Source organism: Podarcis cretensis (assembly GCF_951804945.1).
Source record: "Podarcis cretensis genome assembly, chromosome: 11".
Lineage (NCBI taxonomy): Eukaryota > Metazoa > Chordata > Lepidosauria > Squamata > Lacertidae > Podarcis > Podarcis cretensis.
Genome location: NC_137180.1, coordinates 7,847,488 through 7,869,038, shown reverse-complemented (window position 1 = coordinate 7,869,038; position 21,551 = coordinate 7,847,488). Strand labels below are relative to the sequence as shown.

Genomic DNA, 21,551 nt, shown 5'->3' with positions numbered 1-21,551 from the left:
AGGACTTGGGAAAGCAAGGAACATGGTTAACCACAGATTACTTTTATGTATTTGAAAATGCTTACAAGGGGATAGTGCTGCTTGTTCATTGTGATGAGCTGCAATAATTTGGATGAGCCCCTGTAATTTATTACTTGGGTTTAATGAATCTTGCATTGGGCAGAGTAGACGTACAGTGGTGCCTCGCAAGACGAAATTAATCCGTTCCGCGAGTCTCATCGTCTTGCGGTTTTTTCGTCTAAGCGGCTATTAGCGGCTTAGCGGCTATTAACGGCTTAGTGGCTTTAAGAAAAAGGAAACAAACTCGCAAGAACTCGCAAGACGTTTCTTCTTGTGAAGCAAGCCCATAGGGAAATTCGTCTTGCGGAACGACTCAAAAAACGAAAAACTTTCGTCTTGCGCGTTTTTCGTCTTGTGAGGTACCACTGTACTGTATGAATATTTGAAGGTTTTTTTAATATTCAGCAAAATGGTCAATAGGTAGAAAATCCAAAGAGCAGAGACATAGCTGGAATGCTATACAGTGGTGCCTCGCAAGATGAAATTAATCCGTTCTGTGAGGCTCTTCGTATAGCGGTTTTTTCGTCTTGCGAAGCAAGCCCATTGACAGCTTAGCGGATTAGCGCTATTAGCGGTTTAGCGGCTTTTAGCGGATCCGCTGATAAGCGGCTTTTAGCGGATCCACTGATAAGCGGCTTAGCGGCTTAGGAAAAGGGGAAAAAGGGGGGGGGACCCGCAGGAACTCGCAAGACATTTCGTCTTGCGAAGCAAGCCCATAGGGAAATTCATTTTGCGAAGCGCCTCCAAAACGGAAAACCCTTTCGTCTAGCGGGTTTTCCGTCTTGCGAGGCGTTCGTCTTGCGGGGCACCACTGTATAAGTATTCTTACCATTTCTGTGATACACTGATGATCTGATGTAATTCATGTTAAACATCATAAGCCACAGTACTATCCTTAGAATAAAAAAAATGGAAAGGCTTACCCAGATCCTTCTTAAAAGTCCCATCTCCGTATGGTTGCAGACACTTTCAGGAGGGTGTGTGTTGAGAGTTAGTCCGTCAAGAGGTCTAGTTCTCCCCTCTCTTCTCAAGGAAAGAATTCCTTTGAGGTGGGTAACTCCTATGTCCATAGTCTCTTGTAAAAATTGCAATCACACAACAAAGTCATTAATATAACTTAAATGTTGAGCTGATCCAGGAATATGAAATGTCTGGGTAATTTTTATTAATAAAATTCTCACTTGTCATCACAGATATTGAAGCAATCAATGTGCAGCTCAGATTTAGGCCCAAGGAATGAATATGTAAAAATCATTTCAAATCTGAATCAAAGGCACGTTATTGGACCTTAAGTAACTTTTAGAGTCAGGGGAGCTGCCTGATTTAATAGGTAGTACGTAGATGTTTCAATATGAGTATCATGCCTGTGCAGGAAAGACCATGCTGTTAAGTGAACTGGAAATAAGGTCCGTTCAGCATGAATGGAGATACATATCATAGCTTTCCTATAGGACTGAAATGCTACTTCTTAGTGCTATTTAAATGATCCTAGATGTTTTCTGACAAATGGTTTGACTCTGAGTCCAGGTGACTTGTCTTGACAGGAACACTGTGAAATGATATATTTGTAGAAGCTTTGATTTGTTTTAGTCTATTTTATTGTGGTTTAAACTTTTTGTATACAGTTGTACCTCGGAAGTCGAACAGTATCCGTTTCGGAAGTCTGCTTGACTTCCGAAACGTTTGACTTCCAAAGCGCGGCTTCTGATTGGCTGCAGCAAGCTCCTGCAGCCAATCGGAAGCTGCAGAAGCCCCATTGGACGTTTGGCTTCTGAAAGAACATTCAAAAACTGGAACACTCACTTCCGGTTTTTGATTGTTCGGGAGCCAGAATGTTAGACTCCCAAGGCGTTCGAGGTATGACTGTATTTTAAATTACAGTTGAAATTTTTCTGTAAACCACTTTGAAGTTGTTGTTTTCTACGATCAAGCGGTAAATAAATTTTAGGAAATAAATAAATTAAAATCAATACATTTTAATACATTGTGTTCTCCTTAGCGCCCTCGAAGTTACCCAACAGCCAAATACACTTGCAAATTATGCGATACTTTGATTGAGTCGGTGGCTTTTGCTCATAAGCATATTAAAGAAAAGAGACACAAGAAAAACATAAAGGTGAGTCAACGGCCAGTCAGAGCTATAGAAGTATTACAGGGGTTTTGTGTGTGTGTGTGTTGTGCAGATTATTAAGAGAAAGCTCAAAATATCACATGTCAGTATGGTAGCTGATGAGCAGAAGCAGCTAAACATGGGAGCCCCTACATTGCCCCCTCCTAGCAACCTTATTCCAACCTTCCCTGCTTCGGGGCAGGATGTTCTGTGCTTGGGACCTATAACAAGTGGGGAGGGAGCAACAGAGATGACACAGGGAGGGGTAATAGGTGTATGTTGTGAGCTGCACATGTGTGCAAGAGGAAGTGGCCTGCAGCCAAACATGCAGTCCTTGGGCCATACTTGCTCTGATGGTGAACCATACTTGCTCTGATGGTAAAGGTAAAGGGATCCTGACCATTAGGTCCAGGCGTGGCCGATTCTGGGGTTGTGGCGCTCATCTCGCTTTATTGTCCAAGAGAGCCAGCGTACAGCTCATGTGGCCAGCACGACTAAGCCGCTTCTGGTGAACCAGAGCAGCGCACGGAAATGCCATTTACCTTCCCGCCAGAGCGGTACCTATTATCTACTTGCACTTTGACATGCTTTCGAACTGCTAGGTTGGCAGGAGCTGGGACTGAACAACGGGAGCTCACCCCATCGCGGGGATTTGAACCGCCGACCTTCTGATCGGCAAGTCCTAGGCTCTGTGGTTTAACCCACAGCGCCACATGCTTGCTCTAGGGAGTTGATTAGAAAAGTCGTTGACTCAGCAGTCCAAATCCCTACCGGGACAGATGTCTTCGGATGGTGGCTCAAGGGGGAAATAGCAAAGCCATTTGTGGGAGCCAGAGACCTTGAGGAAGCTGAGGGAGGTTGAAACGCAGGAACGAATGTTGCAGCCAGAGATGTAGAAGCCTTTTGAGTTGGGGCAATTGGTTCATGCTGGATCTGGGCATGAGCAGGAAGCCAAGGTACGGATTTGAAATCCACTGCTTAAAATGGCCTCCCTTGCCCTCTTTTTGGTGGGTTTTTTTGCCATCTCATGAATACCTTTCTTTTCTCTTGGCATCTGGCTTGCCATGTTGATGCCTGTTACCCTTGCTGTCGTTTTTCTAAACAACGTTGAATTTATGTTGTAAGCTCCTTGGGTTACCTAGGGACCTTTTTGTTCTGCAAACTGTTATGCGCATTACTACCACAATACAAATAGGAGTACATAGTACGTCTTCTTACATTTGTTTCTCTTGCACAAGAAATGCTTTTCTGTGAGTAAATATTATCTGTGATGTTTTAGCTAGTAAGAGGACAGACTTTTGGAAATGGAAATTAGAATTGGTTCTCCCCCCCCAAAAAAAAAAACCCAAAATAATATGCAGAAATAAAAGTAGGTAAACTGTACTTTTTACATTATTAAAATGATTCTGAGAGAAAAAAATTATATATTTCTTGCATATTATCTCTAAAGGAAAAGCAAGAACAACAACTGCTGACTGCCCTACCTCCACCAACGCCTTTGCAGATTGAAGCTATTGGTGTTGCCATTGAGAAAGTAGTGCAAGAGTTTGGTTTAAACAATGAAGACTTGGAACAACGGCTTGGAGTTAAAACTGCCATGGAAAGTGTATTGCATCAGAAATTGCCAGGTAACATTTTATTATAATTGTCTTTAACAAATGGTGATCCAGGTTGTATTTCCATGGTATCTTAGTTAAAAAGGTAAAGGTAAAGGTACCCCTGCCCGTACGGGCCAGTCTTGACAGACTCTAGGGTTGTGCTCTCATCTCACTCTAGAGGCCGGGAGCCAGTGCTGTCCGGAGACACTTCCGGGTCACGTGGCCAGCGTGACGAAGCTGCTCTGGCGAACCAGCACCAGAGCAGCACATGGAAACACCGTTTACCTTCCCGCTATAAAGCGGTACCTATTTATCTACTTGCACTTAAGGGTGCTTTCGAACTGCTAGGTGGGCAGGAGCTGGGACCGAACGACGGGAGCTCACCCCGCCGCGGGGATTCGAACCGCCGACCATGCGATCGGCAAGTCCTAGGCGCTGAGGTTTTACCCACAGCGCCACCCGCGTCCCAGTATCTTAGTTACTTGATGCAAAATATAGACCCAGCCCTGTAAAATAGATGAACTGCTAAAGGAGAAGCCAGCATAATGGCTAAAAATAAGCAGTGCTTAAATATCGCTAAATCAGATTCATATTCATGTCCTTTAAACATGGATAGAACATAGGTTAACCAGGAATGGATGTGGGGAGTGTAAACTCCTGTTATTCCTGGATCGGCTCTGGTCAAGACTTCTTTGTGGAGAAGAAAGTATTTTCCCCTGTTCTGCATTTCAAATTGAAATTTTCCATTTTCATTCACTATAGATTGTTCTCTAAGACTGTATGGCTCTTCTTGCAGCAGATTTGGTTTCAAAAACTCAGATGTAAATCTAGATATCCAGTTTCCAGCTAATGTAAGTAATCATTTTCTCCAGGAAATATTGTATAAAGGGGATTCTAGCAGCTTTGCTGCCAAATTAAGTTTACATGGTTCATAGCAGCCATAATGGTACTATAAAAATCAACATGCATGCCTACAGTTCTGGGAAAGTTATAAATTTGAGCAGTTTATCAAAGCAATGCAAAGCATAGCAAAGATGCATATACAAAACCTCAAATAACTATTGATGTGAACTAAAGTTTTAATGAGATTCTCTTTTTTAATATGGTTATTGGTTGGCATCCATCTGTCTCCAGAGACAGTGGAAGAGTCAAACCATTGGAGAGTTACAGCACATGCTGTGGCTGTGAGACCGATATGGGAGAGAGATGTTTTGTTGCAACTGGGGTAAGTGAGGGTGTCTGGTTGTGCTGACACAGATGTACCATGGTGTTTCTTCTTTCTGCATATCTCCCAGCAGTCATTCCTCCGCTGATTACAGGTCACTGCTGTGGATACATGCACTGAATGATTGTCTGGTTATCATAAGTTTTTTTATTTTATTTTTTGCATTAAAGCCACCTCTTCTTTTTAAAGTACCACCAGGCAGCTAGTTTATACTAATATTTCAAAATAAATAATAACATCAGTAAATGTTAAAATTTTATAGTTTTGTTTTGCTGTTCTTTATAGATGTCCCAACCAGATGTTCTCTTACTTGTACAAGAGAGCCTGAAGAATAGTGGTAAGGCCCATTCATTCATATCTCGACTTAGCCATGTCCTCACCTACATTGGGTGAGAATGTCATTTCTGTGCAAGTAGCACCAAACAAATATCTCTTGAGGGTAGGCAGTGGACAGGACTGCCTGTATCTAATGATTGGTGCCATTGTCCCTATTTTCATACAGCAACTAAGAGGAGAGAGCATTAACACAGTGGTGGAAGTTGGTACAGTGGTGCCTCGCAAGACGAAAAGAATCCATTCCGCAATTCTCTTCGTCTAGCGGTTTTTTCGTCTTGCGAAGCAAGCCCATTGACGGCTTAGCGCTATTAGCGGATTAGCGTCTTATCAGCTTAGCGGATAAGCAGATAAGCGGCTTAGTGGCTTAGAAAAGGGGGGGAGGGGAAAAAAGTCGGAAAAACTCGCAAGACATTTCGTCTTGCAAAGCAAGCCCATAGGGAAATTTGTTTTGCGAAGCGCCTCCAAAACAGAAAACCCTTTCGTCTAGCGGGTTTTCCGTCTTGCGAGGCATTCGTCTTGCAGGGCACCACTGTACTAGATAGATGTCTGGATTGGAATGGTTGATTTATAATTCTTTCAAAGCAGCTCATCCAAAGCCCAACAAACCATAGCTTGAGAAAAAGAATGGAGGAATCATATGGATCATAATGGCTCCCCAGAAATTTTGGCTACAGGAGAAAAGTATAGCCAAATGTTTCTTAGAGCTGATGGGGCCTAGGTGTTAGCATGTATCAGGTAGCAGAAAAAGAGGCAACATCTCTATAGTATGCACTTGGCCATACACAACCGCAACCCATCAACTCTTTGTTGTTAAGGCTTCATTCAGGATATGAGGAAAAGGCTAAAAGAGATGGTTTATAAGGGAAGATTGAAGGAAAATGGAAGTGATCTGATGTCTGGATGGCCACTGTGAGAACAGAATACTGGACCACATGGGCCTGATACAGTGGGCTCTTAGGTTCTTATATCCTTGTACTCTGTCTTGATTTCTCTGGAATATTGACTACTGGTTCCACAGGCTAGAATCAGGAATTGCCACTTCACCTCAAAACCTGCATTAAGATGGTGGACAAAACTCCACTGTAACTATTTTTAAGAACCCCGAATAAAGCAGATTGGCTAACGAATACCAATAATTAAAATAAGGTTTGTAACACGGGCAGTCCTTGGCATTTAATGCTAGTTGGTGCATCATTTTCTGAAACAATCGTTCCTGATTTTTTATATACCAACAGAAGGTGTCACTTATACAAACTGATCAGTAAGTACAACCTGCGTACTACTAAGCCACACATTTTATTGTGAGTGTAAACATAGCCCGTAGACTTGTCTCGCCAGTCATTTTGTTGGTTCCGTTTGCCTGACAGTTATCTTAACATGGTTTGCCTTCTTATCACATACTTCCACATCTTTAATAAATACAGTGGTGCCCCGCAAGACGAACGCCTCGCAAGACGGAAAACCCGCTAGACGAAAGGGTTTTCTGTTTTGGAGGCGCTTCACAAAACGAATTTCCCTATGGGTTTGCTTCGCAAGACGAAATGTCTTGCGAGTTCCTGCGGTTTTTCCCCCTTTTCCCCCCTTTTCCTAAGCCGCTAAGCCGCTTATCAGCTGTTCCGCTGATAAGCCGCTTAACAGCTGATCGCTAAAAGCCGCTAATAGCGCTAATCCGCTAAGCTGTCAATGGGCTTGCTTCGCAAGACGAAAAAACCGCTATACGAAGAGCCTCACGGAACGGATTAATTTCGTCTTGCGAGGCACCACTGTACATTAAAAAGGTCCCAAAGAACCTGCATTGGCTCCTAGTTTCCGAGCACAATTCAAAGTGTTGGTGCTGACCTTTAAATCCCTAAACGGCCTCGGCCCAGTATACCTGAAGGAGCGTCTCCATCCCCATCACTCAGCCCAGACACTGAGGTCCTACTCCGAGGGTCTTCTGCTGGTTCCCTCACTGCAAGAAGTGAAGCTACAAAGAACCAGGCAGAGGGCCTTCTCTGTAGTGGTGCCCTCTGTGGAACACCCTCCCTTCACATGTCAAGGAGATGAAGAATTACACAACTTTAAGAAGACACCCCTTTATTGGGAGGTTTTTAACGCTTGAAGATTTTAGATAATGTTGTAAGCTGTCCAGAGCGCCTGGGGAAATACAGCCAGATGGGCGGGGTATAATTAATAAAATTATTATGATTTATTATGATGATTACTGTTAGCAGTTACTTCTGAGCCTTTGCTTTACGGGTGTTTTTTCAACCTCAGCCACCTAATCAGCACCATGTGGACCAAGCGTCATGTCTGGATAAAATATTCATTTGCCTGTTTCCACTATGCTTATAAAAACAGGTAGCGGGTGGCCCTTTTTAATACCTTGGTAATTAATAGAAGCCGAATGAAGAAAAAAATATATGTGTAAATTGAAACTTAGATAAGTACCTTAATCTTCAAATGTATGATTTAATATGGCACAGATACCACTGTGCCCAAAAATTTCTGTTTACTTACTCAAAAGAGAGAAAGAACAGGCAAACACTGCTGCATTTCTATCTCTCATTTTAAGGGCCTGAACCGCTGGTCAAGCTGTGCAGGATCAGGCCCATGGGTTTGTGTGGCTTAAGCGGAACAGTTGTTGTTGTTGCTGCTGACTAGTTTTATTTATTAGTCTCATTAGAGGGTTTCTTCTGGTCTTTAATTTTTGCAGTCTAAATATGGATTCAGATGACCATCTGAAGCTCCATTCACTTGGGCAAATGTTTTGCCCACAGACAGCTGAACCCTGTATGCATTGAAGAGGTATTTATCAGGAGAACCAGCACATTATAGCATCAAAGGGATGGCTGTAGTTGTCACATGAAAATTGCATACATGTGAATGTAAAAGACCAGCAAGGAAGTAGAAGATTTTCCTCTGCTCTTCTGTGTGTGAGACAGTTTTTGCATCTTATTTTTCTTCAGTACCATGATTAATGTGGCTTTCTTTTTCCCCTTCTTAGAATCTTTTGTTGATGTTGATGCAGATTTCCATGCTAGAGTGCCTGTGGTGGTGTGCAAAGAAAAACAAAGGTCTCTGATAGCAAATTTGTGTGTGTGTATAGTATTGAACAGTGTAAATTAAAGATCCACACATCTCTGTTGGCTTCTGTATTAAATCACCCCAAATATATTGATTCCCATAGTAATGTGAGCAAACAAATTAGAATCTAACAGTAAGTACTGCTGCTTCCACTCTCATCAGTGCCCTAAGAATCACTTCAGTTCTGGGCCCTTGCCTTCAAAGGGCAAAAGAAACAAAACAAAAAGAAGCAATTTCCACATGTGATGCAAGCATAAAGCCTTATCCCAGCTGTAGTTTCTTGTAAATAAGTTTAGGGTTAGGGTCTTACTAAGATAACATCAAGCTAAGTCATGCTCATAGTAGACTCGTGACTTAAGTTACTTAGGTCTATTGACTTTGATGAGACTACTTTGAATATGACTAATGTTGGATATCTCCCCAAGGCTTCAATCCTGTACCTGCTTACCTGCTAGTAAGCCCCATTGAACTCAGAACTTCTCAGTAGACATATTTGTGCTATGAGAAACATCAAGAACAGCTGGCACAACTTTAATATTAAATAGGGGAAAGGACTACACTGGCATATTTTTCTAACCATTTACATAGCACCACTTACTTAAAGCTGTTACAGTTTATTAATATGTTAATAAGAGCCATAGCATAATTAAATGGTTTACATTTACATAGTGCTTGTTTACCAACTGAAGTAAGTAAATCATCTATTAAAAAGTAGGCTAATGTAGTTTTTAAGAGTCATTAAAGTGCTATTCCAAAGCATAATTGTCTGTTAGAAGGAGGCTAGTGCAAGTAATGACTGTAATTAAGCATAATCCACGTCACATCAAGTGAGTTTTATGTAGTCATAATGTATATATTTATTATAGCTTCAGTACAGACATTTAAGCAGAAATTCTTCTAGCTACTTCCTTGTTAGGATGACAATCCATTAGCCTGTCTTTCTTCAAACCCTGCTAATGAGGATTCACCATAGTATACAAATGAGCTTTCGTACAACAATAAAGCAAACATAAGTTAGGATCCAATAATTCCCAAGTATGTCAACTGTGATTGTTATATATGCAACACTGGCCCCTGTTATTGCATGTTAATCCAACCGCCTGATTCAACTCTAAATAGAAAAATCTCACTCTTCAAGCAGGTATCTCATCTGTGAATTCATCTGTGAAACATCATGACGGCTGTGATTTAAGTCTTTAGAACCACCCATTCAGGGACTGCCACTGAAAATACCAGTTTCACAGCTGTTCCACTTCCTCACTTCCTGAATAACATTTAGTAGAAGAGCATGTGATGCACCAACATTGTAGTCATGATGTCATATCTTGCTTATTTCTGCCACATTTCTGGGAGAAATAAGGAAATGCTGTTTTCTGCGGTATCCACTCATTTCCAGTTCTACCCTGAGTTTGCTTTTCCTAGGGAGTGAAAATATGGTTTTTACATATCTGTCTTTTATCATTTTAGTGGCCTTGTTTGCAGAGTAAGTGCTGGGAATGAAAACGCTTGGCTGACAACAAATCACTTGGCTAAACTAGGAAAACTAGAACCTCCTCTTGTGTCCCTGGTAATTGCCTTTCGACACTGGGCCAAGGTAAGTCTGGCTTTGTAGCAAAGCACAAATGTTTACAGTGTTTGCCATGATCAGTGTTCAAAAATCCCATTGTACTAGGTGCATTTTGCGACAGGGAATTTTATTAGCGCGAGCAGTTTCTGAGCTCTGGACGAAATACAGCACCTAAGATTTCAGATTAAAACTGCAGAGTAGAAGGAAAGGAGGACCTTTTTCTGCCTCCTTATTTCCAGCTACTCTGAAGACTGGAGAAGAGACCCTCTTAAGAATATTAGCGGGGGGGAGCAGGGAAAGGACCTAGACCATGTGAACAATGAACATAATATTTTAGCTGCAGTTCATTCATTTTCAGCTTTGTATTCTTGTTATTAAAAAGCACACCTAGACATTCCATTGTTGCACCCATAACCTTGGTTTAAAGTGCCATGTAGCTCCTAGCTTTCATATCTCAGTTTCTAACACTGGCCATGATTAAGGTTGTGTGTACAACGTGTACTCTGTCCTTTAATTTTTAAAAAACTTTATTCTGTATATATAATTAATTTAAGCAAATGTACTTAATGCTTTGGAGCTAGTTGAGCCTTTCGGCATTCATGATTGAATGTTGCATGCAAACTACTATCTGAAATAATGTGTTTCTTAAACATGGGGGGAAAGTTAGCTTTAGACAATCACAGCTAAATTTTCCAACACCTGAACTCTGTTTAGTAGCATTTGAATATTGGATTAGGAAACATATTTCTTTCTGAAGAATTTATGTGGCCTCCAACTTGCTATAACTCTGAAACAGGAGTCATAGCAAGTGATTGGAAAATGGTAGAAACCTGAGGCAGCCCCTTCAAGTTTAGCTATTTTATATATAGCTTGGTGCTTCAAGTGATACCTCTCCTGATTGTAAGAGATTTTTGGCCCAAATCAGACAAGACCCTGGAGGTAAGACTTGTTTCACCTATGTATCTATATCTAACCAAGCACAGAAGTATTCCTAAGGTATGACATAAGTTGGAACAGATAGCTTCTGTTGTAATCCTGGCTTTGTGTGATCATAACTATTCATGGGCAGAGTCAAAGTCAGCACACTTTTTTTTGTCCACTAAAATCCATTGCCCAAACTTTCAAAGCCATGTTTCCTACCTCCTTAAAAAAAAAAAAACTCAAATCAGGGATCTGAGATCTGTACCCAGTACTGAAGTCCACTGAAATATAGACATTATGTTTCCTGATATCATAATCACAGTTAGGTGATTGGAAGTGCTCTTTGAGCTCACACACCTTCCTCTCCCTCTCTTCTGATGTGTAAATTCTCCCATTCTGTTCATTTTCAGAGCTGATAATGGTAGTGTGTTAATAGCTACAATGATGCTTGGCTAGCCATGGATAGAAGTGGGTTTGCAAACAGTTTTATCTGAGTGAAAGTTCCTGTTCATATGTAACACTTCTCTATCTTTGCTCTAAACATGTAAGCCGTGGGGGGGATTTCACACAGCGAAAGTGGGGGATGTAAAAGGATGTGAGCCTGCAGGGTGCTTGTGATCTCCATACTATAGCAGCATTAACTTAACAGCAGGCCACATCTAATAGGATTCAGAAGCTTGCTCACAGTGCTCTTCAATGAATGTTTCCTTTTCCTTTTCCTTTCTTATAGCTCTGTTGTGCAGACCGTCCTGAAGAGGGTGGCTTACCGCCTTATGTCTTTGCTTTAATGGTCATTTTCTTTCTGCAACAGAGGAAAGAGCCCTTTCTGCCTGTATATTTAGGATCATGGGTAAGTGTGCCTTGCATAAAGGTTTCTTAAACTTCTATAAAAAGTATTAAAGAGAGAGAAAGAATGCATTTCAAACAGTAGCAGCATCTAGACATTCCTCTGAGTTCCACAAGCTCAAATGTTTCCTCTTGCTTTCCTCACAGCTTTAATACACCCCAATCTGATGAAATCATGGTTTGCAATTCACATCTGATCTGGCAGATGTTATATGAGGTTTCTAAAGGTTTTCGAGAAACTTCTTTACCAAAGACTCCTAGGTGAACTAGCAGTTATGATGTCAGATATAAAAAAACCCTCTTCCAAATTGTTAAGTGGAAGAGAGTTAACCGTGAGGTCCCACAAGGACCTGCATTGATACTAGTGCTACTTAAATTAATAAATTACCTGGAGTCTGTCTGTCTGTTTGTCTGTCTCTGTCGGAACAGTGAGGTTAGCAGATGACGTCACAGTATTCAGGTTGATGAAATCCCAAGTTCATCATGGTGATGGAGTTATTAACATATCTTCCAAGCACAGTTCAAAGTGCTGATGTTGAACTTTAACACCCTCAACTATTTGGGTCCAGAGTCTCTGAAGGGTCAACCCATTCTCCTGCTATAACAATAGTTTTGGTTTGGCTCCTGTTTTTATATGTTTAGATTATTTATTGTATTTATATCAATGATCTTGACAAGCTACCTCGAGTGCAATTTTAGGAAGGTGAGGGTGTGTGTGTGGTTTTTTTTTAAAAAAAAAAGGAAAAAAGAAAGGCAGACATAAAGCAAAAAATGAAGGTAGCAGTATTGGCTCATAACAAAAAATCCAAGTCATCTACAAGCCATGTGACTAGAAAAAGTAATGTCAGAGGAGATAACATTGTATGTGCAAAGCGATGAGGAACTGGAATAAAAAATTATAGTCTCTTATGAAGCTTGATGGGGTCTAAGTGGACAGTGACTGTTTGGGGGGGGGGGAATCCTAGACTCACGGGAAGTTTGCTGAGAGGATTTTGACTTCTAATCCTTTTCTCTTCCCCTGTTGCTAGATTGGAGGGTTTTCATTGAACAAACTAGTGAACTTCAATCTAAAAGAAGTTGAAGATGACATTGTGGTCTGGGAGCACAATCCTGCTGTTGAGGATCCTGGCTCTTCAAAGGAAACTTCTCCTAAGCGGGGAAAGGTATCAATTTTAAGACTGGAATTTAAGTTTTAAACCCTTCACACACTTTTATTTTTAAAAAGTAGCCGCAATCTAGAATTAAACAAGAAACGATTGTGCTGTTTTTTGTATTGCCTCAAACACTTTCTTTAAACATATGTCTGTTGAAGGTACTGTCTGATGATTTTGAAGAATTATGTCAAAATGTTTGATAGAGCCTGTCTAATGAAGCTTGTGCTCTGATAATCTGATGTTTGAAGTCAAGTGCAGTGGTACCTCTGGTTGCGAATGGGATCCGTTCCGGAGCCCCGTTCGCAACATGAGCAGAACACAACATGCACAGGTCGCGATTCACCGCTTCTGCACCTGCGCGTGAAATCATTTTGCGCGTCTGCGCATGCGCAAGCAGCGAAACCCAGAAGTAACCCTTTCCGGTACTTCCGGGTCGCCGCGGGACACAACCTGAAAATGACTACTTCCAGCTGTAATAATGTCAGATACAAATTCTGTTGTCTGTCTTTGGGTCCCTAAAATACTTTGGTATTATCTAATCTCATGATTTTTTTGCACATCTTGCTGATCTGAGTACGGGGTTGCACTATACAGCTGCAAATTTATTAGCCCTTGTCTAGGGGCTGCTGCCTCCGCCCATTTAGCTTTACAGCTTGGCCAAAAGAAGCATCACCTCACAGCTTGCCTACCCCTGTGCTCTCCTGCTGCCACTGGTGGTGGGTGAAGGGGAGCAAGTCTCCCCCTCATGTCCCCGTGCTGTTCTGCTGCCTCCCAGAGAAGGAAGTCTGCTGTTTTTAAATGCAGACTTCCTTTCCTTGGTGACAGTGACAGGGAGGGAGAGACGAAGAGGAGAAAGGCTTTCTTCCCTTCATTCTCCAGTGTGGGAAGGTGTTCCTAGGCCACCTGCTCACTCCCCTGGTGGGCTCATTTGGGGTGCATGCTTACTTGGTCAAAGCATGACAGTGGATGAATGCAAATACAGTACAGGGGAATATATGGTAAATTCCAGATTACAGCTCTCTTTCTCCTACAGTGGACCCTCTAGATACAGATTTAATTCATTCCGGGGTCCAAAAACACCCCCCAAAAATCCATAACCAGAGGCACCGCTTTTGCGCATGTGCGCAGCACGATAGTGCGCTTCTGTGCATGTGTGTGGTGCACAGAGTGCTGCGCATGCGCAAGCGGCGAAACCCGGAAAAATACTTCTGGGTTTGCCGCTTTCGCAACCCGAAGATTACGTATCCAGAGAGATACGTAACCCGAGGGTCCACTGTACTTCACTTGAACTTAAATCTTCAAAATCTAGGCCAAAGTGTGATACTGCCTTTTTTTTCGGCTTTGGAGTGCAGATGCCAGGCAAATAAGATAATCCAGCCTTTGTTTTAATTGGCAGGTTCCTTTAGTGTTTGATTCGGATCATCAATGTTTAGTCCCAGTTGGACAGCTCTGGGTTGAACTGCTTCGTTTCTACGCCCTGGAGTTTAATTTGGCTGACTTAGTCATTAGCATACGCCTCAAAGAAAAAGTGTCTCGTGAATCGAAGGACTGGCCTAAAAAACGGATTGCTGTGGAAGGTATTTGAAAGTAGTTTGTTTGCAGGAAGGTCCAATTTGAATTGCCTGTTGGAGAAATGTGTATTGTTTGGCATTTAAAGCAGGCTATCCTTTCCCCCTCTTTTGACATTCTTCTTAAGCAGGTACCCCTCAAATCATAGAATCTTAGAACTGTAGAGTGCAAAGGGACCCTGGGGTCATCTAGTCCAACCCCCTCTGCTTAGAACCCTCCAAACAGGTCTTACTGTCAGTATTAGCTACAGCTGAGAAAACTCAGACTAAGTTTTATTTTGTTGTTTTCTCTGTTTGTGTTCATTACGACTGTCTAAGGACTCTTGGTTTTGGCCGTGGCGCATGGAACAACAGTTCAGCTGAGCATGCCTTTACATTGGTCTCCATTACTATTGGTTCTTTGTGGCAAGCCACACTTTAACTTTTCATGGTCTGAATTTAGAAAAAAATTGTGGCTTATATTCGGGTCAATGCAGTAAGCAGTTTTATCACTGCATCACTTGGAGGTAAAGATTAGGTGGTTTACACACACACACACACCGCCCCACCTCACCTCAAGCAGCTGTGTAAACTAGCTCCTAGAGAATCATTTGCTGCAAAATATTTCTGATAAACATCTATTTCATGAAAATAGTTTTCTTATTGTCCATCCCTGTGGAGACCCTCAGGGTGGCTTACAGTTGCAAGTATAAAACAATAAAACCATCAAAAGCAGAATAAACTCAAGTAATAACCACATTCCATGAACAATAACAATAAGGTCGACTCTGGGGTTGTGGCGCTCATCTCACTTTACTGGCCAAGGGAGCCAGTGTACAGCTTCCGGGTCATGTGGCCAGCATGACTAAGCCGCTTCTGGCGAACCAGAGCAGTGCACGGAAACGCCGTTTACCTTCCCGCCGGAGCACTACCTATTTATCTACTTGCACTTCGAGGTGCTTTCGAACTGCTAGGTTGGCAGGAGCAGGGACCAAGCAACGGGAGCTCACTCCGTTGTGGGGATTCGAACTGCCGATCTTCTGATCAGCAAGCCCTAGGCTCAGTGGTTTAGACCACAGCACCACCCGCGTCCCTTTGAACAGTAACAGTAGCACACACACCCCAAACCAGGGCAGTTGGACTCAGTAAGCACGCTCACCTAAATGAAAATGTTTTGACCTATTGTCAATGAGGCATTGAACAGAATTTCACAGTCCGGGCATAATGACCCGTATCACCTGGTGACCAGGTTTATTGTATTGGGACTCTCAACTCCTATCAGCCCCAGTCAGAGTAGCCAGTAGTCAGGACTGGTGGCAGCTGTATTCTCAATGGGATCTTGGAGGGCTAAAGGTTAGCCACTCATAGTTTAAGCAGCTTGCTGTTGGCTAAAAAGCTTCATTGCTTTCTCTTAAGTTCAATGATTGAAGTAAATCCTGTGGGTTTTTAATAGCCATCTGTTTATGTGGCTTTAAGTGTGTTTTATTCATGCCTCAGATGTGATAGATAAATCTGTGAAGTGGGTGTCTGCTATGGAGAGAGGCTTCCCAGAGTTCGTCACTTGATGCCTCCTTTATGATCTTTTGAGTGCCAAGAGGAAATCTTATTATTCACCTAGACCTTGGGGGGTGGGGATGATAATATTAAGACCTGCTGTAACACCTTCAGTAAGATATACAGTGGTGCCCCACAAGACGAATGCCTCGCAAGACGGAAAGCCCGCTAGACAAAAGGGTTTTCCGTTTTAGAGGTGCTTCGCAAAACGAATTTCCTATGGGCTTGCTTCGCAAGACGAAAATGTCTTGCCAGTTCCTGCGGGTTTTTTTCCCTCCCCGCCCCCCTTTTTCTAAGCCGCTAAGCCGCTTATCAGCTGATCCGCTAAGCCGCTTATCAGCTGATCCGCTAAGCCGCTAATAGCGCTAATCCGCTAATCTGCTAATGGGCTTGCTTCGCAAGATGAAAAAACCGCAAGACGAAGAGACTCGCGGAACGGATTCTTTTCGTCTTGCGAGGCACCACTGTAGTTGACTTTGACTCTTGTTTTCCCCAGATCCCTACTCTGTGAAGAGGAATGTGGCAAGAACCCTTAATAGTCAACTAGTTTATGAATACATTCTTCACTGCTTACGGGCAACTTACAAGTATTTTGCCTTGCCCCATAAACAAAGTACAAAAAACAACCAAAAGAGACCTGCTGAATCCTTGGTACTCTCAGAGCCGGAGAAGAGCACTCTTAAACCTGGCATCCCTGACATACAAAATGCACATGATGAGGCAGAGAAATCACCAATGGACAGCTGTGTAACTGCTAGCATGAAAAGTTCTTATTTTCCTCAGGAACCTGCGTTGGATCCTTCTCAGGTGTTTGGTGCTGAAAGCTTTGTGGAAGAGCAGTTGGCAGACGATATAGAGCATTTAGGTGTTTCCCATGAGGACTCAGACTGCATAATTGAGGAATTTATTTCGGGCGACAATGAGGAATATAAACCAAGCTGTGAGGAGACAGAGAGTGGAAATGAAGAGGAGGAAGAAGATGGGCACAAACGTGATAGAAAATGGCAGGGACGTTTGGATATCAATCAAGGTTTGGATGAAGACAGTGAAAGTGGAGATCTTGCCATTCCAGCTGGTGAGCATGATGTTGAAACTGACAGCATTTCTGATATGGAGAATTTTCAGAATACAGTAGCTGCTCTTGACGGGTTTGGTTCAGAATGCGGCGGTGGACTAGACGATAAGGTTGACATGGATGCAGAGAGCACAGAAGGAACTGATGAACTGGATGATTCCCTGATCAAACTGGAACCAGCAACTCAGGAGCAAGTATTTGAAATGGATAATTCGGAGGAGGAGGAAGTGGAAGAAGAGGAGGAAGAAGAAGAGGAAGAGGAGGAAGAAGTTCACAGTATCATAAACCAGAGACAACTTGGTAATGTTATCAATACTGAAGATGAGCTGGATAACACATACACTGGATCTGGCGTTGAAGAGCCTCTATCGGAAGAGGAAGAATTGTTTATTTCTGTCAAATATGAAGACAGTGAGTTCAGGAAGAATGCAGATGAACCTCCAAGGGCAGATTTGGATAAAGAAGATAATGTTGAAAAAGAAGCGTCTTTGGAAAGCAACATGCTCATAGATCAATGTGGCAAATCTGACTTCTTCTATGAGTTTAATAAATACTCTTTCACAAAAGGCAAGGTAATAACATCTAAATTGTAAAATACTATTTATGCTGCAGTTCCTTCATTCCGTTGCATGTTAATCTGTAGAGGTAGGACTAATCTACATTAGAGGCTGTGTGTTTGGTCCTACAAATGTCATTTAATTCCAGAGTCATAAATCGGGACTAGAGGAACAAGTTTTTTGTTTTTTAAATAAAAAAATTCCATTGATGCATTATAATTTCTATAGTCCATAATCAAGCTGACTGTTATTTTGAGTTTCTTCCACATGTCAAAATATTCACAGGTTTGAGCAAATAGCATGGCAGGCTTTAAACATGGCATGACAGTTGGAAGTTGCAGTCAGACATGTATAATATGATAAGCTGTTACTGATGTACAGAGAGTGTCATTGACCATAGTCTGGCCATTCCTGATAACAGATATATTCATTATCTCCCCATTTATACTTTAAGCTAGGTGATGTTTGCTGTCTCCTACCAGGCCTTGTTCCCACTTATCATTTAGCAAGCTTGAGAGTGTAGTTTAGCTCAGAAGAAAAAAGTTTTAAGGATGTCTTCCTTTCTCTTTGATACAGTCACCTACAGTTGTGTGTAGCCTATGTAAGCGAGAAGGTCATCTAAAGAGGGACTGCCCAGAAGACTTCAAAAAAATTGAGCTAGACCCTTTGCCACCATTAACACCCAAGTTCTTAAATACTTTGGATCAAGTGTGCATCCAGTGTTATAGTAAGTTGACTGAACTTCATTTTGGTTGAAAGTTTTTGGAAATTAATACTTGTACAAAATAAACAGGGTCAAGTAATTTTTCTTAGTTTGGGCTATTTTCCACTCAACAATCTTCTGCCACGTTAGAGTTGGGGAGTGTGTTTGCAGATGGCTGGAGAAAATGATTTCTGGAGGTAGGGTTGTAAGATGAGAGCAGAAGAAAGTTGAAAGTAGTTGGAAGAATTAAGTGCCTCTGTTGTTGTTGTTTAGTCGTTTAGTCGTGTCCGACTCTTCGTGCCCCATGGACCAGAGCACGCCAGGCACTCCTGTCTTCCACTGCCTCCCGCAGTTTGGTCAGACTCATGTTAGTGGCTTCGAAAACACTATTCAACCATCTCGTCCTCTGTCGTCCCCTTCTCCTTGTGCCCTCCATCTTTCCCAACATCAGGGTCTTTTCCAGTGCCTCTACCTACCTGCAATTTTCTCTGCTGCCTATCATGCTGTTTTGCAGCTATTTGGCAATTTCCAAACCAGGTCCACTGCTGAGGCTGTACACTAATGTGTACTGCTTAAAACCCACAAAACAGTTTTAAAATATACAGGTGAAACTCGAAAAATTAGAATATCATGGAAAAGTTAATTGATTCCAGTAATTCAACTTGAAAGGTGAAACTCATAGATGAGATCGACTCATGACATGCAAAGCGAGATCTGCTTCTACTTCTCAGAGGTCCAATCTTGCTCTATTTGCATCCTTGTTTTGCTGATTTCCTTGAATATTCTAATTTTCTGAGATTAACAATTTGGGGTTTGGGGTTTTTATCAGCTGTACGCCATGATCATTGCAGTGATAACAAATCAAGGCTTGACATATCTCGCATTGCATGTCATGAGTCAATCTCATATATTAGTTTCACCTTTCAAGTTGGATTACGGAAATCAAGGAACTTTTCCACGATATTCTAATTTTTCAAGTTTCACCTCTACATTCATTGGGAAGTTGTATATTAAGTAGCATTTGATATAAAATGTAAAGTATATGTCTTTGTTCTTACATCACTGCTTACCACAATATAAGATATAGTCTAATCGCAAAGTTTTTGTCCAAAAATGTAGATTTATATGTTGTAATTGGTTCTGTTACTTTAGGCTAACAGCATTGGGTATTGCATTATAGATTTCATATTGATGCCTCAAGTTAACTAGATATACCGTCAGTCAATTAACGTGTAGCATAATATTATTATTATAAAAGAAATTGTCTTTCTAGTGCATCTACTTGCTATCATAATTCTGATTCTAAATGAATATATGCTGTCTCTTCAACAGAGGACTTTGCTCCAAACATTATAGAAGACCAGGCTCGTGAATATATACGGCAAAATCTTGAAAATTTCATCAGACAAGAGTTTCCAGGTGTTCTTTGTGATTATATTTATTTGCAAAGTACTAAAGTAATTTTTATGATGTCCTTAGGTCACTAATCTCAATCCAGTTACTACAGAATGTGTTACCTAGCAGAAAATTTAAGGATATGCTTTATATTTATTACAGCTTGTTTTCTTTATTCTTGGCCTAATTGTCCAATATTTATTACTAACGAATGCTAATGTGCTCAAATAATTCTCTGAAATACATCCTCCTTTACAGGCACTAAATTAAACTTATTTGGCTCTTCAAAGAATGGATTTGGCTTCAAGCAAAGTGATCTCGATATTTGTATGACAGTTGATGGTCTGGAAACAGCTGAGGTAGCCTTTTTAACATGAGCAACACGACAAGTACAAATAAGTGTGTTTATGGGTGATACTCAGTTGCAGAGTGGGCTGTTTCCCCTTCCTCTTGTTCCCCTTCCCCTCCTCCTGAGGGTTCTCCAAACCTCCAGTACAGATTGGGGGGCAGTGCAGGGGGCAGAAGAAGGGGAGATTACATTGTGCCAGCAAAAGTTCATTCCTCTGGAAGACATAGGCTGATCTACTAAGCATCTTTCTCAGGTTTTCCCCCCTAAGCTGATAGTGTTCCATGTGCACACACAGACATGTCTAGTTAATCATAATTTATTCAGTGCAAGAAAACGAGAGGCTGATAAATGAGCATGTTCACTCTTTTAGATTCCAGATAAAGCCACTTTCTTTTCTTTTTTTACATCAAAGTGGATATTCAGTAATCACCTACAATGCTCAAACAAAAAAAAATTGTACAGGAGCACCTTAGAGACTTCTTCATGCACACGAAAGCTTATACCAAGAACAAACTTAGTTGGTCTCTAAGGTGCTACTGGACAATTTTTTATATATTATATATTGATATATTTTGACTGCGTCAGACCAGCACGGCTACCTACCTGAATCTACCACTTACAATGCTGTTGTCGCATTAATACCAGCATAAAACCACCGACACCGCTCCTAAAATAGTAGTGACACCTTGATCATGGTGACTGTTTATTTCTGGGGTTTTAAAAAATTGCACAACTTTCAGCGGCAACTACTTCAGATGTGTGAAGTGGAAAGGAGAATAAACAAAGTCACAACAATTTGCACTTGGAAACAGTCTATTCGTTATGTAAATCTGGTGTAGTTGGGTACAGCAACCTATTGCATGGAAGGCAAAAAGGAGACACCTGTGTCTTGCGGGCAACTTGTACACGTTAGTGCTGTTGCTTGTTCACGATGGCCAGTCTTTTCCCAATAGTAGATTGGCCTTGGTTTGTGTCTTGCAGGAAACAGAAAAAACTGTCTTTACTTTTCTCCCCCTCCCTCCTAGCCTTTAACAAGAAACTGGAATTATGAAAGGTTTCATTGGGAAGCCCCTTGTGAAATTTTACCTGGATAGCCAGATGAAATCTGACCAGGGCTGTGAGATGTTGAGTGCAACAGCAAGTTTATGTTTGCCGTTTTCTAAATTGGAGGTGCTAAAAGCCGTATGGATTGATCTGTTACACGGTCAGGTTCATGATAGAAGAAAAGTGCAGTATGAATGAGAGGACCTCTAAAAAAAGCCCCCACCCACTGGGTTACATCCAGTGAAGTTGTCCTATAAGCAAAGGAGTTCTACTCACCACATTGGGAGTGATCTTTCTCTTGCTCTCCTCTCCCTGTGCATCGCTCCCAAATCCATTATATGGGTTCTACCAGGCCTCTGAAGGGATGGGGGAGCATATATGGTGAGGAAGTCCCATTTTGCAGGTGTAAATTTTCTTTTTGTTTTTTACAATTAATTTTAATTA

At 41.6% G+C, this 21,551-nt stretch overlaps 1 protein-coding gene across 1 annotated transcript in view; it reads left to right on the top strand.

Annotated features, from left to right (window-relative positions):
- TUT7 (terminal uridylyl transferase 7) overlaps window positions 1–21,551 on the top strand; it is a 43,198-nt gene that overhangs the window by 8,209 nt on the left and 13,438 nt on the right. The window contains exons 4-16 of the mRNA XM_079995992.1: window positions 2,060–2,176; window positions 3,621–3,798; window positions 4,531–4,619; window positions 5,279–5,330; window positions 8,316–8,385; window positions 9,863–9,989; window positions 11,614–11,733; window positions 12,758–12,892; window positions 14,280–14,460; window positions 16,481–17,631; window positions 18,193–18,343; window positions 19,652–19,738; window positions 19,973–20,073. Of these exons, the coding sequence (XP_079852118.1) occupies window positions 2,060–2,176; window positions 3,621–3,798; window positions 4,531–4,619; window positions 5,279–5,330; window positions 8,316–8,385; window positions 9,863–9,989; window positions 11,614–11,733; window positions 12,758–12,892; window positions 14,280–14,460; window positions 16,481–17,631; window positions 18,193–18,343; window positions 19,652–19,738; window positions 19,973–20,073 (2,559 nt within the window). The remainder of the gene's footprint in view (window positions 1–2,059; window positions 2,177–3,620; window positions 3,799–4,530; window positions 4,620–5,278; window positions 5,331–8,315; window positions 8,386–9,862; window positions 9,990–11,613; window positions 11,734–12,757; window positions 12,893–14,279; window positions 14,461–16,480; window positions 17,632–18,192; window positions 18,344–19,651; window positions 19,739–19,972; window positions 20,074–21,551) is intronic.